The 15,340-nt window shown below is 44.2% G+C and overlaps 1 protein-coding gene across 1 annotated transcript in view; it reads right to left on the bottom strand.

The window, feature by feature from the left end:
* The window catches only part of CUNH3orf70 (chromosome unknown C3orf70 homolog), a 37,646-nt gene extending 22,356 nt beyond the window's left edge, over positions 1–15,290 (bottom strand). The window contains exon 1 of the mRNA XM_026649876.2: positions 15,026–15,290. Coding sequence (XP_026505661.1) covers positions 15,026–15,200 — 175 coding nt within the window. The 5' untranslated portion in view covers positions 15,201–15,290. The remainder of the gene's footprint in view (positions 1–15,025) is intronic.
* Positions 15,291–15,340: the final 50 nt, after the last annotated feature.

Here is a 15,340-nt window from a genome sequence, read left to right as displayed (position 1 = left end):
TTTTTGTGTTGTTATTTTCTCTGGAGTCTGAACCTTGGCTATACCTTGACCAAGAAATTTGGATCTTGACAAAAAATAATTGACTACCCCTGCTTTAGGAGTAAGAGAAAGACAAAGAAAAGTGTTAGTCCTTTACTTAGTGGGGAAGGAGAGCTAATAACATCAAGAAGGCCGAGGTGTTTAATGCCCATTTTGCTTCAGTCCTTGCTAAAAAGGTTAATGGCGATGAGATACTCAACACAATTAATATTAACAAGAAGGTGGAAGGAATGAAAGCCAAAACAGGGAAAGAACAGAATATTTAGATAAGTCCAATGTATTCAAGTTGGCAGGGCCTGATGAAATTCAACCTAGGATACTTAAGGAACAAGCTGAAGCAATCTTAACCATTAGCTATAATCTTTCAGATTCATGGAGGAAGGGAGAGGTCCCAGAAGACTGGAAAAGGGCAAACATGGTACCTATCTTTAAAAAGGAGAACAAAGAGGATCTGGGGAATTATAGACCGATCAGCCTAACTTCGATATCTAGAAAGATACTAGAACAAATGATTTAACAACCAATTTGTAAGCAGCTAGAAGATAACAGGGGAAATTACTAGTTAAACTGGAGAAGATGGGGATTAAAATGAGGATTGAAAGGTGGATAAGGAACTAATTTAAGGGGTGACTACAGCAGGTCATACTGAAAGGTGACCTGTCAGGCTGGAGGGAGGTTACTAGGGGAGTTCCTTAGGGACCAATCTTATTTAACATTTTTATTAATGACTTTGGCACAAAAAGTGGGAGTGTTCTAATAAAATTTGCAGATGACACGAAGTTGGGAGGTATTGCCAATATGGAGGAGGACTGGAATATCATACAAGAAGATCTGTATTGCTTTGTAAACTGGAATAATAGAAATGGGATAAAATTTAATAGTGCAAAGTGCAAGTTCATGCACTCAGGGATTAACAACGAAAGTTGTTGCTATAAACTGGGGACGTATCAGTTGGAAGCAACAGAGGAGGAGAAAGACCTCGGTGTATTAGTCGATCATAGGATGACTATGAGCTACCATTGTGATACAGCTGTGAAAAAAGACTAATGCAGTCCTAGAATACATCAGGCGAGATATTTCCAGTAGAGACAGGGAAGTGTTATTGCCGTTATACAAGGCACTGGTGAGACCTCATCTGGAATACTGTGTTCAATTCTGGTCTCCCATGTTTAAGAAAGATGAATTCAAATTGGAACAGGTGCAGTGAAGGGTTACTAAGATGATCAGAGGAATGGAAAACCTAACTTATGAGGTGAGACTCAAAGAGCTTGGCCCATTTAGCCTAACCAAAAGAAGGCTGAGGGGAGATATGATTGCTCTCTATAAATCCATCAGAGGGATAAATACCAGGGAGAAAAAGAAGTTATTTAAATTAAGTGCCAATGTGGACACAAGAACAAATGGAAATGAACTGGCCATCAACAAGTTTAGGCTTGGAATTAGATGAAGGTTTCTAACCATCAGAGGAGTGAAGTTCTGGAACAGCTTTCCAAGGGGAGCAGTGGGGGCAAAAAAACCTAACTGGCTTCAAGACTGAGCTTGATAAGTTTATGGAGGGGATGGTATGATGAGACTGCCTACAATGGCATGTAGCTGATCTGTGACTGCTAGCAGCAACTATCTCTAACGGCCAGAGATAAGACTCTAGATGAGGAGGGCTCTGAGTTACTACAGAGAATTCTTTCCCAGGAGTCTGGCTGGTAGGTCTTGCCCACATGCTCAGGGTCTAACTGATCACCATGTTTGGGGTCAGGAAGGAATTTTCCTCCAGTCAGATTGGCAAAGACCCTGTGGGGTTTTCACCTTCCTCTGCAGCGGGGGCATGAGTCACTTGAAGGTTTAAACTGGTGTAAATGGCAGATTCTCTGTAACTTGAAATCTTTAAATCATGATTTGAGGACTTCAGCAACTCAGGCAGAAGTTATGAGTCTATTACAGGAATGGATGGGTGAGGTTCTGTGGACTAGAGGATCATGATGGTCCCTTCTGACCTTAAAGTTTATGAGAAAAGCAAAAATACTCTATCAAAGACTATCTGGTCTTTATACCACACATACTATCCCATGTCAGGTCTTTAAGTATACATGTAGCAAAGATATACTGGCACCTGGAGCCCCATTCTGTTAAGATTTTAAAACTACAACTCTGTGGCTCTAGACTTTTCCTTTCTTAATATTTGTTTTTACCTCTCAAACCCTTTCCAGTAAGAGACTTTACATAATGTCCTTCAAATTAAGTAGTCTAGGTTAACCCTATTAGCATAAAAAGTGTCAATTGAAATGGAATTCAATGAGGCAAGTCAAGCTCAGTATAAAAGACAGTATCAATAACATACACAAGTCCATTTAAATAGCATATCGTTTTTAGGCACGAATACAAAACCAGTGGAAAACAAAACAAAACCATGCCTCAAACTTTAAATCGTAGAGCAACAGATATTCGAAGTTTTTGTTAAATGTGAATCTGAAAAGGGTTCACAGAAACACCACCAGGATCAGAGTTCTTATACAGCCAGTATCAGAAAAGCCAAGAAAGGCTACAAACAGCATCAGCTCGTTATACAAGTTTTTTTTTAAAAAAAAAGCAGCGATCAACCTACTTCTTTATGGATTGCTCAGTTCCAAGAGCCTCTATTTACTCTACAGAGTTTGAAACAGATTGATTAAAACTTCATTCCTAGTAACAGCAGGGACTTTTCCAATGCCTATAAGAGACAAAAAGCTCAGAGACCCAATTTCCCAACAATTGTACTCAACTTGTAATTGTGGAGTACTTCCAGCTGTCTACAGAGCTACTTCCATCACAGTGGGGAAGCATGCATTATTGAAGCAATCCTACCTTCTTAGAAAGTTTTGATTGCACATGCATCCACCTGCAAACAGGCTCCCTTATATACCTGAGCCTGTTTGTATTGCTGAACAAGAACTGACGCCTACACAAGAGTCTGTGCGCGTGGCTGGTGTATGCAAATTCAACTATGATCAAGCATGCTGACAAATAAATCAGAGTGGTAGCACACACAAAGGAGGACAGTGCCAAAGTACAAACATTTAAAGAAAATGCCGAACTAAAGCTCTTAGAACCATTGAGGACTTTTAGGCAGAGTTAGGTCGTAATAGGCAAGGGAGTGACATTGCCAAGATGATAAAGTGGAATTTCAATACTGAGCCTTTAGAAATTATCATGGCTTCACTTTAGCCTTAAAGAAAAATTAGTCTAGTGGGGGTGGGGGTCTGCTTTATATCTATCACTGTATCAGGTCAAGGTTTTTATTCCTTCGAAGACTTAAAGAACAGCTATAGTCTAGACCGGGGGGCACATTTTCAAGAGCTCAGCACCCAAAACCTCCCATTCTGACACTTATGGCCAGATTTTCAGAAGAGCTCAGCTCAGCACAGTGGATACAGAGCTCTTTTGAAAATCTTGCTACTTATATTTTGGTACCTGAATGGGAGGTGGGTCCTTTGAAATCCAAACACCCCTTGCGTATTGGAATAGCAGATGAAAAACTATACATACCCTGGGACCAAGGAGCTATATTCTCAAACAAAGATTGAGCTAACCAAACAATCCGCCAAGAACTCTAATTGCTCCACATTACACTGGAGTTTAGTCAGTCATCAGATAAAACAACAGCCTCTTTGTGGAGGCTAGAACATTAGGAAGAAGATTTTGTGTTGATTTGTGTGGATGATGACAGAGGGTGCTGTGGTAAGGAGCTATGTATGTTTTTGAAGAACTGTTGCAGTTGGGTCAAGTAAGCCACCATCCGTGTAGTCTTCCTCATACAACGAATGAAACTGTTGCATGCAAATTAACTATAGAGTAAGGGTGGTGATTGGTTGAGTTACCGCTGATATCTCAATGGTCAAGGCATTGGCATAGATACATGGCACAAACACATGCTATACTGTAGCTGCACAGTGTACACCACACAGATATAATTCATAAAGTCAAAATGGCTGAGAACTTAAAAACAGGATGGTAACAGACAGACAATCCCAGTGATGATTGAACCTGAATATGCTGAACAAAAAGAGCTCTTAGCCATGCTTGTAGCTGTTTCCATCGCTTCACACTGAATCAGACATTTTAGATTTCAGAGTGACAGACAGATGACAATTCTGGAATCTTATATAAATCATGCATACATAACACCTTTTAAATTGCCTAAACTAAAGAACAGATACACTATAAACAACCCCTAGCTGCCACACTCAGACAGGCTTGGGGGGGGGGGGGGGAGAAGAGAGAAAGGGTATGTACTTAATATGTGAGTACACTAACATACTGGAATATTGGCAAAACTTCATGAAGGGACATCTGGTATGTATTCCAAATTTACTTAGTTATCAGTAAGTATCAGTAAAAACATAAAAAAAAAAGATTTAAAATGCATAAATACTACAACACGGGGAGGGGGGACATTTTCTAGACTACCTGAAAACAGATACATTAGCAGCAATTTTCTAGATTAATTTATATAAACTCACAATATGTAGTAGAAACAACAATGGAGCCTGAAATCCACACCTTCAGAATTACACAGTTGAAGTTTGTTTTATTTTTATCTCCAAGAAAAAACAAAATGCTGGTGCGTCTTACCAAGTCATTTGTATACTTCTGCTAAATCATAAGATTGTACTGATACAAAGGCCTGCAAGTCAGCATATGTAAATTAGCAGGAAATGAAATATAAATGTTTTAAGAAATAATCCCTCATGGACAAACCCAACTCTGTTTGGTGGTGGCTTGGGGCGAACAATGAGTTCTGGGATCAGCTACTGCCATTGGTGTTCAGGTTCTGCGGGGAGCTCCTGAAAGCTGTCCACAGTGCGTCCAGTAAGTCTAACACAGTGCCAGCTTTGAAAGCCTTGAGGGCAAAAGCCTTCAGAGTGCTAGCCTCAAAACTCCCATGTGAGCCTGTCAGTGCAGATCACTCTGGCACAGGCCTGCCATTATGATACATCCTAGAGGTGCAGTTTAACAGCCTCAAAACATCCAGCTGATCCGACAAGACTCAGGATGCTTCAGGATCAATGTTCCCTCTAATTTTTTACATCCATGTGCAGAATGAATGTTATGTGCACCAATATGGAGGTGATGTGTGGCAGTGGTGGGGCCGAAGGGTTCAGAGTGTGGGAGGGGTCTCAGGGCTGGGGCAGAGGTTTCGGGTGCAGAGGGGTGAGGGCTCTGGCTGGGGGTGCGGGCTCTGGGGTGGGGCCAGGGATGAGGGGTTTGGGGTGCAGGCAGCTCCGGGGCCAGAGGAGAGGCGTCTCTCCCGGGCCGCAGCAGCTCCAGGGCCGGGGCTAGGGGAGAGGCGCCTCTCCCAGGCCACAGCAGCTCCAGGGCCGGGGCCGGGGGAGAGGTGCCTCTCCCAGGCCGCAGCAACTCTGGGGCTGGGACCGGGGGAGAGGCGCCTCTCCCCATCTGCACAGCCCTTGATAGCTTGCTGCGTGGCCATGCAGCTTAGAGGGAATTTAGTTCAGGTTGCACTGAAATCACACACTCTTGGGTTTATACTCCTCAAGTGAGCCTGATGGGGGAACCCTCGAATAGCTCGAAAGTACCAAATCTGTTTGTTCCAGAAGGGAGAGTCTTGCACCCCATCTGTACCGCAAGTACAACAATGCCCAACGCCACCTATCACTCATTCCACTACCAGAGTGGTGGCACAATGTCACTTGCTGGAATCAAGGATTAGAACTTTGAGCTCTGATTAGGAGCATGGACTCAAGAGTGAGTATCTTCTTCAATTAATACTCCTAAAACTCCCTGGAGAATTAAAGTTTGTTCCAGGATATGGAAAACTGACATCCGCTAAGGGGAAACAATCTTACTGTATTTTTCCTTTGGCAGTGCAAATTCCCACCTGAAATATCCACAGCTCCATATATTGTCCAACAAGAAACCTATGGCAAGTCTTGATCTGGACCCACAAAAACAGTCACTTAGCCCTTTGATCACAGTTATATATGAGATGAATAATTTTTCCAGGGCTCTTAAAGACCATCAGGCCACTGACTTTAGGGCAAAGGGACACTCTCTGTGAGCCTGAGCTCCTCAAAGGCAGGAGAGAGCAGGTGATGCAGTTTCACCTTCATGTAAAGTAACTAATAGTTTACATCTGGTGGGAATTTTTTTGGTGTATAAGTCTCCCTTTCTTAGGAACTTTGGAGAAAAGCGAGTAACAATTTCTGTTCAATACTGTAGCTGACAGAAGAATTAACCCTGCAATAGGCATCTGACTTTGCAGTGGGTAACTTGAATTTAAAGCCTGCTTTTTGCCTATTCCTACAAAGCAATATTAAAATTTTTGTAAACATATTTACAATTTTCTAAAGGTTACCCAAATTCAAAGTTAAGATATCAAAATTCAATGCAGAAGGTTCTTTGAAACCTAGCAATGTTTCTCCGCAGTCTGATAAATTCTGCATATTTGGGTCATCTTGCAGCTATACAGATTTAATATTTTGTGATTTTGAGACTAAACTTTCAAAGCAACTAACAGATGTGTTCTAGATCTAAAATGGTATACCAATATCAAAATTAGTACAGTAGAAACAGTAGACATCTAGTAGTAGCCCTTAGAGTTGTATATGAGAATAGAAATAGGATGTCATTCTATTTCATTTTTATTCTCTTTGGTAAAATTAAGTTACAATACTATAACTATTCAAAATGAGATGAAAGGCCATTAATATGGGGAGAGAAGCAACCTTTATGCTACTCTAGGCATCAAGTTGTCTTTACGAACATTTCTATGATATTAACTGGTAAAACTCCTCTTTTCTATCTCTTACAGGCTTTATATAGCATTCACCACCCTAGCATCTAAGTGTTTCTGCACCATTACTTCCAGATACACCATCTTAAATTGGATTTGAAAATTAATCCAGTTTATCATGTGAATTCTTCTTTGCACAAAGTACATGATCATGGTGAATAAGTATCTACATAGGAAGATTTCTGATAGTAGAGGACTCTTTAATCTGGCAGACAAAGACCCAAACAAATTCAATGGCTTTAAACTGAGTCTAGACAAATTCAGACTAGAAATAAAATAAAATGTCCAGAAGAGCTCTGTGTAAGGGCTGGTCTACACTGGGGGGCGGGGGGAGAATCGATCCAAGATATGCAACTTCAGCTACGCAAATAGCGTAGCTGAAGTCGAAGTATCTTTGATCGAATTACCTGGGGTCCACACGGCGCGGGATCGACGGCCGCGGCTCCCCCGTCAACTGCGCTACCGCTGCTCGCTCTGGTGGAGTTCCGCAGTCGACGGTGAGCACGTTCGGGGATCGATATATCGCGTCTTAACGAGACGCAATATATCGATCCCGGATAAATCAATTGCTACCCGCTGAAATGGCGGGTAGTGAAGATGTACCCTAAGTGTCTCTCTTTCACCAACAGAAGTTGGTCCCATAAAAGATATTATCTCACCCACCCTGTGCATGTCAGAAATAAAATGTACAATTTTAACAGGGAGGGTAATTAGCTATTGAAACAATTCATCTAAGGATGTGGTGGATTCGCCCATCATTTGGGGTCTAAAAGAGATGCTCTAGTTCAACTACACATTATTAGCTTGATGCAAGAATTCATTGGGTGAAATTCTACAGTCCATGTTATGCAGGTGGTCAGACTACATGATCATATTGGCCTTGTCTAGCCTTAAACCTATGAGTCTACTTAGTTTATCAGACGAGAAGAGGTGACAATCAGTCTTTAAACATATAGACCGGGAAAAGATACTCAATTTTAGGGAAATCTATATTTCCTACATACATTCACTATGCAGGAACAACTTCTGCTCACCTGGCAAGTTTAACAGTCACAGAAATCAGATTTGGAAGGGATCTTTTAAGTCATAATGTGTAGCTTGCTAATGAAGGATTATTACCAACTGTATCTTGTCACAGAAGTGATCCCTATATTTAAAGCCTTAGGCAGCTTTCCATTATAAGCCTTATTTTTGTGTCCCCCTTCACTCTTTTTATAGCTCAAGTCCCTTTGTGCTGCTAAAGCAGTATACAAAGACAAATTCTTAGCACTGAAAATGGCATGAGAAAGATGAGGGGGAAAGTCAAATTGGACCCAGTTTTCAAGAAATTAAACACCAGAAACTGTGTGTGTAATTGGGATTGCTTAAAGGGGGAAATAAATTTCAAAGTCTCCTTAGTATTTAAAAGAAGAGCAGCAAAAATGTTTGATTATTGCTATAAAATATGAGATTATAAATTATGACACAAATTATGTACAAAAATGTTTGATTACGCTAAAGATCTTTATCCAGCACAACTAAAGGGGGAACAGTGGGAAATCTCTCCCTTGCAGCTGAAACACCTTTGGCAATGAGTTCTTGAAGAAGTCTTTTTCACAGGCAACTCAAGTTACAGTTATCTAACACTTGCCATTATATACCCCTGCTTTCAGTTGTTTATAACTTTGCCAAACTTTACCATACCAGGTTGCCTCCGGTTTATTTATTTAACATTTCAGCAAAAATGGTTCATCTGTTTCTGAGAACAATGTAAGAGGGCAATGTTTTCCCCATATTAAAGAACTCTTACAACTGTTTCATGGAGAAATTCTAGCACTTCCATGCTTTGAAGCTGTGCCTTTTGCCATCCGTGTGAAAATCCATCTGAATTTTGCCAATTATAAACCTCTCAAAAAAACCACAACCAAAAACAGTTTGCACACGCTCAGTAGAGGTTTGTTAAAGGCTGACAGCTAAATTCTCAGAAGATTCCATCTGCACTGAGCATGTTCCATCCCCACATAGCTCCTGTGTGCTGATTGGACTGAACACATATGATCTCCACAGAGTGACTGTGCATGCACCATTCCAGAGCTGCAAGGGCTGAGAAGGACATTTCCTGCAACTGCTCCTCCTGGCTGCCAGGGACCACTGTGGCACCGGACAGAAACAGAGCAGGGAGAACATCTCTCTTTCAGTGCCCACTCTGCTGGTACCCAGGCACGCTAAGGGATGGAGATGGGTTTGGGGGAAGGTGTGGATAGGAGCAAGGAAGACAGGGCAGGATCAGGACCCAGGGGAGAGGGGCAGTGTTGCAGGAGAGCGGGGCAGAGGCAAAAAGGCTACAACCACTAGAGCACACTTTCTTCCAGAATCTAGAATTTAACCCACTATCCCCAAGTCTCACTATTTCTCTGCTGTCAGCATACAGCTGTGTAACCCTGTGACAAAAATGTGCCTTCATCCTCTAGTGGGTGGGCCACCTAGAGGATAACAGCTTACTACTGCTATCAGTTAACCCATTAATTAAAGTGGTAGAGATCTGTGCTATACCTCTAAAGGTCGCAACCCTGCCGATGACCCATATAGGAACCAATATGGTTCCACATGACGGAATTTGTCTTTTCAGTTTGCATTTGTAAAAAGTTAGGAATTTACAGACAAAAATTACTATGTTAAGGTTGCAAAGTCAAGCACTCAAAGTGAGGAAATACCAGAATTAAGGTTGCCTGTGCAACTTCAATTTGCCCCCCATGTGCGTACACATTGTGATACACTCTGTAATTGGATGATTACATATTACTATGCTTCAGCCAATAGCTTGGCCAACTGAAATAAGACATCCTGAAATAAACAAAAACTTCTTAGGTAGTGGGAGAGTTTGGCCTCCCTCGCCTCCAAAACAGGCCCTGGATCAGAGAGAGTTTAAAATGGGATTCACTCCTGCAGAGCAAAGCCAGGCAATAACACTTTGTAAAGAAAGAACCATGTTATTGCCAAGCTGTGACATGACTGGCTACATCTAAGTCTCTTCACAAGAACAGGGAATGGATCACTTGATGATTACCTCTTCTGTTCATTCCCTCTGGGGCACCTGGCATTGGCCACTGTCAGAAGACAGGATACTGGGCTAGATGGACCTTTGGTCTGACCCAATATGGCTGTTCTTATATTCCCAACCCAAAAGTGCTCAAAACTCTATTTTCACATAGCAGTGTTAAAATACCACTAAATATAAAAAGCATTCCTACTCCAGAGGAAAAAAAGAAAGCTAATAAGTAGAATTATAGACAGGAAAAGGTGAAGCATTCATTCAAAGCAAGTGAAAATATGAACTAGATTGGAAAAGACAAAAAATCATGAACGAGAAGGTAGACTAGAAGAGGATGATATACACAGCTGCACAAATAATTAATGTTTTGGTTTGATGGCCAACCACCCCCACCTCCCCCGCAAAAAACCCAAGACTTGGTTTGTTTGGAACCCAAACTCATTTTCTTCTGTTTTTCTTGCCAAAATGAAAACCAAAAAAAATTTCTTCAGGTTGATTTGAATCAATGTTTTCAAAACAAAATGTTGAAATGGTTTGTTTTGAAGATGTACAATCTTCTTTTGACGTTTTTGAAAAAAAAAGAATCCTCATTTTTTCTTTGGCTGAAACTCTGCCAAATCTGCAAATAAGCTTTGGTCACCCTGAAACTGCATTTTTCAGCAAATTTACTATTCACCAAAAAAAATTCGGCCAGCTCTACTGAAGAACACTTGTCACATTTAGCAAAAGGTCAATTCCACTAGCCGAGATCTGTAATAGGAATATTGTGAATGCAAACAAATCTGCACAAATTAGTCAAAAAATAATTCCTTGGGGCTATAGTCAAGGGAACCTATACAGAGACTCCTTCCAGAACCATGTTTGGTTATACTTAATATGAAGGATGATACTGTTTCCAAAATCAAGAGCAGGTCAGAAGGGAGATTGAAAAAACTCAAAACCTTGGCTCACTCCCCCACCCAATGTCAATACCATTGATACAATATAAAATTAAATAGGCCCACTTGAGACCAGAAGAAAGAAATGGAAAACACCAAGAGAGAGGAACTGTATAACAATAATTGAACATGTATAACAACTATACAGTCAGGGAAAAAAAAGTATTGTTTGTCAAAAGTGATACATCTGGATTTCCAAAACCAAGTTTTAAATTTAAATTTTGTTTATAGAAAGACTTCCACTTTCTTGAGCCACCACATATACTTTTCAGGATTGTCACTTTTTGCTCCTCCCGTTACACAAAACCTGCAGCTTGAACAGTGCTAGAGATAAAATGCTAAGTGTTTTGTGCTGCAATTTATCAACCCTCATGGGCACAACCACTGTAAGAAAAAACAATTTTTCAGGCTTACAGCCTGAAACCCAGCAATGCTTTTCTGATAGGACAGAGTCTCAAAAAGAGAAACAGTTTTACTATGATCAATAGACTGATCCCATTAGTATTTTAGGAGGAAGGAGGATCTTTAAAAATGCATTTGCACAAAAATACAAAGAAAAAAATAAAGAAGTTGTAAGATAAAGGAAAACAACTATGGTGAATCTTCCTGTAAAGCACAAAAGCTTCCTTTAATAGCATAAGCTGGGACATGAACATGTATTTTCTGTAGATGGAAAACAATCTATTTGCAAGGCTGGTTGAGAGTATCAAAAAACAGAACTGGGAAAGCAACTTTTCTGGCTCAAGATAAACAAATGGAAACCAGGACCACCTGGAGTGGGGCAAAAGAGGCAGTTTACTCCTGCCCCCCAAAATGACAAAGGGATCAGTAGGCTAAATTTGAGCCAGAGGCATTGTGACCAGGCGCACAGGGTCACAGATTGCAGCGCCACTCACGTTTGGCCCACCATTGCAACCACTGGCTTCATCGCACCAGATCCTGAGGCAATCTGCCAGGCCAAGAGCCTGGATGTAGAAGTAGAGTCAGGGATACTGCTCCCACCAGCAGTGGGGCTGGAGCTCAAGGAGAGACAGGACCAAGAGCAGCCCCTGGCGACACACAAGGCAGAGACCCACCATCCCAGCAGGGTGGGCAGCATCCCCACAGGCCTGGGTCCCCCCTGCCCCCCCCCCCCGACCCTCCGTGGCCCCCCATCCCAGCACGGAGGGAAGCGACCCCACAGGCCTGGGCCCACTCTGTGCCCCTCATTCTCTTCCCCTCTTAAACTCTTTCATTTCCATGATAATTTTTTTTTTTTGGAAGGGTGAGGGGCCCTCAGTTTCACATTTTGTCCCAGGTTCCCAAAATCTTTGTGTGGCTCTGATGATGACTCCAGTTAAGATCCATCATATTTTTGCTACTAGAGACGTGCTTGACTGGAGGGGTTGTGGGGAAATGTGCTTGCATATGTGATGGTTATTTCCAGGAATTAAATGCTTTGGGGAGGAAGTTATTAGTGAGATTCACCTTATGACAAAATGCCAATTTCCTAGAGATCATAGGCGCCGACTCTGTGGGTGCTCCGGGGCTGGAGCACCCACAGGGAAAAATTGGTGGGTGCTCTGCGCCCACCGGCAGCTCCCCACCCGCCCCAGCTCACCTCCACCTCCTCTCCTGAGCACCCCACAGCTCTGCTTCTCCCCCTAGCTCCCAGCACTTGCCCCCGCGAAACAGCTGTTTCGCGGCAGCAAGCACTGGGAGGGAGGGGGGAGGAGAGGGAACGCGGCGCTCTCGGGGAAGAGGCAGGGCCAGGGTGGGGATTTGGGGAAGAAGTCCAATAGGGGCATGGAGGGGGCAGAGCTGGGGTGGGGACTTTGGGGAAAGGGTTGGAATGGGGGTGGGGCAGGGGCGGGAGGGGGCAGGGCAGAGGTGGAGTCGGGGCTGGGGGTTGAGCACCCACTGGCGCTGGGAAAAGTTGGCACCTATGCTAGAGATCCCCTACCTGCTTGCTTAATGCACCAATAAAAAAAATCTGCATTTTAAAGAGAACATTTTATTAATTATTATTATTAGCAGCTGCTAAACTCTATTGCACATTATAGGACATGTGTGACCCACTCCCTCTTCCTAGCGTACTGTGGTACAATAAAATATGGACTGTCCTTGTAATAGAAAAGTTTTCACACCACTTACGTACACAAGAGATGCACCAAGGAGAGTATAGGTTTTGACAAATTTGGTCTCCCTTTCTATCGTACTCAGAGGAGGAGGGCTCCCCAGTCAGCAAGCCAAAATCTTTAGCCAGGTTCTTGGAACATTAACCTGAGCCTTCATAAGTAATGTTAACATTTTGTTGTAACTTTGCCTTAAGTTAAAAAAAAATAAACAAATGGTCATAGCATACTGATGAAATTTACTTTTTGACCAGCCTCAGATAGATACAAATTATACTGAAAAACTCACTAACTATACCAGTCAAAATGTGAGAGAAAGTGCAAAAAAGTAATATGACACAAATGTTATCCACTTTCTTCTATATAGTCGGTGTTACTGACAGAATGTCTACCCATTACCATACCTCAAAATGCAATTCCCCCAAAATTTATCCTTGGAATACCAAAAACTTTACATTTATAAAATAAAATTATGAATACTTTACAATTAAAGAATGCATGAATAAGTTCAAACCAAGGTGTTCATTTTTTGGACACCTAACTATGGAAATAATTTATTTGGTCTTAATTCCCATTTTATATCAAGTTAAGGTGGAGATCCTTAAATATCACAAAGACTCAATAGTGATGTACATAAACTCTAAGCCTCACTGATCGATTCTTGCACTGTATAAGTATTTGTACATTTAATGAATTTTAAGACCAGAAGTCCAACCCTCACTAGCCATAGAATTTTACCCCAGAATTCCTGCATCTAGACCAACAACCCACTTTTGAACTACAGCATGTCTTTTAGAAAGACACCCAGCCTTGATTTAAGGACTCAAAATGATGGAGAATTTACATGCCTCTAAGAAATCTGTTCTACTGGTTAATTACACTCACCCTTAAAAAATCTTATTTCCAGTTTCAACTGCTGAATTCAAACAGTGAATTGACAAAGGCAGTTGTTGAAGCAGATTGAAGCAGGCGGAGAGCATGATACAAAGAAGAGGGACAGCTGTAGGGGTATGCTGCTTGCTCCCCAAGCTTTCAGCAGAGGGGTGGCTACCCTGATTTCCCCACTCTGCACACACAACACTGACTAACTCGCACAGCTCAGTCCCAGTCTGCACCAGGCTCAGTTTTAAAATCTAGGCTCGATTCTCTGATCGGGGTCTTCAGGGTCTGGGCCAAAGTCCTTGTCCGGAACACACAGGCACCACCCTGTGCCATCACTCGCACAGCGCCATGGTGAGGAGAGGACAAGGACCAAAGACCAGCAACCGCCTTTTCACTCATGGCCACCACCAGGTCCGAGCGGGCTCAGCCAGACCAGGGAAGGGCACAAAGCCCATCCTGGAGTGGGGCACAGCCAATACCTACCTCCACAACCTCCCCTGCCTGGATCAGCACCAGGGTCAAGGCCACTGAATGTGTCCCCAGCCCAAGCGCAGTGCCCCACCCTGTGCCCTTCTCTGACCCTGCACTGACCAACTCCCACCCTGCACCAGCCCTGATCCCTCCCCCAGCCAAACCCCACCCAGGCCCCACTCTGAGTCCAGCCCAACCCCACCCCTGCCCTACTCCAGTCCCAGCCCCCTTCCCCAGTCAACAATCTCCCCTGCCCCATGCCACCCCCGCTCTAGCCATGGCCCCCTCCCTGGCCAACCTTCTCATGACAGCCCTGCTCCAATCCAGACAACCCCCTTCCCCCAAGCCAGCACCACTCTGGCTTCCTCCATGGCCAACCACCCCGTGACAGCCCCCTCTCTGGCAACCACCCGCCCGTGAGAGACCCCCGTGACAGCCCCCTCCCTAACCAACCCCCCGTGACAGCCCCCTTCCTGCCCACCACCACCCCGTGAGAGACCCCCGTGACAGCCCCCTCCATCCCAACCCCCCCACACGCCCCACGCCAGCCACGCTCCCACCCCCGCCAATGGCGCTGGAACAATTTGTACAGCAAGGGATGCTGAGAGCCATTGAACCAAACTGTAAACCCTGCATCTGACAGTAACTGCTTCAAGCAGGGGGGCGCGGCCTTAGTCCTTCCTCCCAGCTCCGACCCCGACCCGCGCCCCACGCCGGCCAACTGCCCCCCACCCCAGCTCCGACCCCGGCCGCCCGCACTCACAGTGGCACCAGCCCAGGTGGCAGCACCAGTGCAGGCGGAAGCAGCGGCCGTGGCTGTGGGTGGCGCAGAGCGAGCGCCCGGCGCAGGGCTGGAAGTCGGGTCTCCCCGCGCAGTTGCGGGCCAACGCCTGAGCCTCGTCCCGCTTCTCGCTCTTCCCGGCCGCCGCCCCGCTCATGGCGCCGCCGAGCCGGGCTGAGCCGAGCCGCCAGCGGGGAGCGTCCCCCGCGCCACAGGGCAGCGAGCGCCGCGGGCAGGGCCCGGCCAGCCCGCCCGGCTCCGCCCAGCGCCCGCCCCGCCGCGCGGGGGCCCGGCCAG

This window comes from Terrapene carolina, unplaced genomic scaffold (assembly GCF_002925995.2).
Source record: "Terrapene carolina triunguis isolate 2854851 unplaced genomic scaffold, T_m_triunguis-2.0 Scaffold88, whole genome shotgun sequence".
NCBI lineage: Eukaryota > Metazoa > Chordata > Testudines > Emydidae > Terrapene > Terrapene triunguis.
This window is presented reverse-complemented; position numbering and strand designations above follow the sequence as displayed.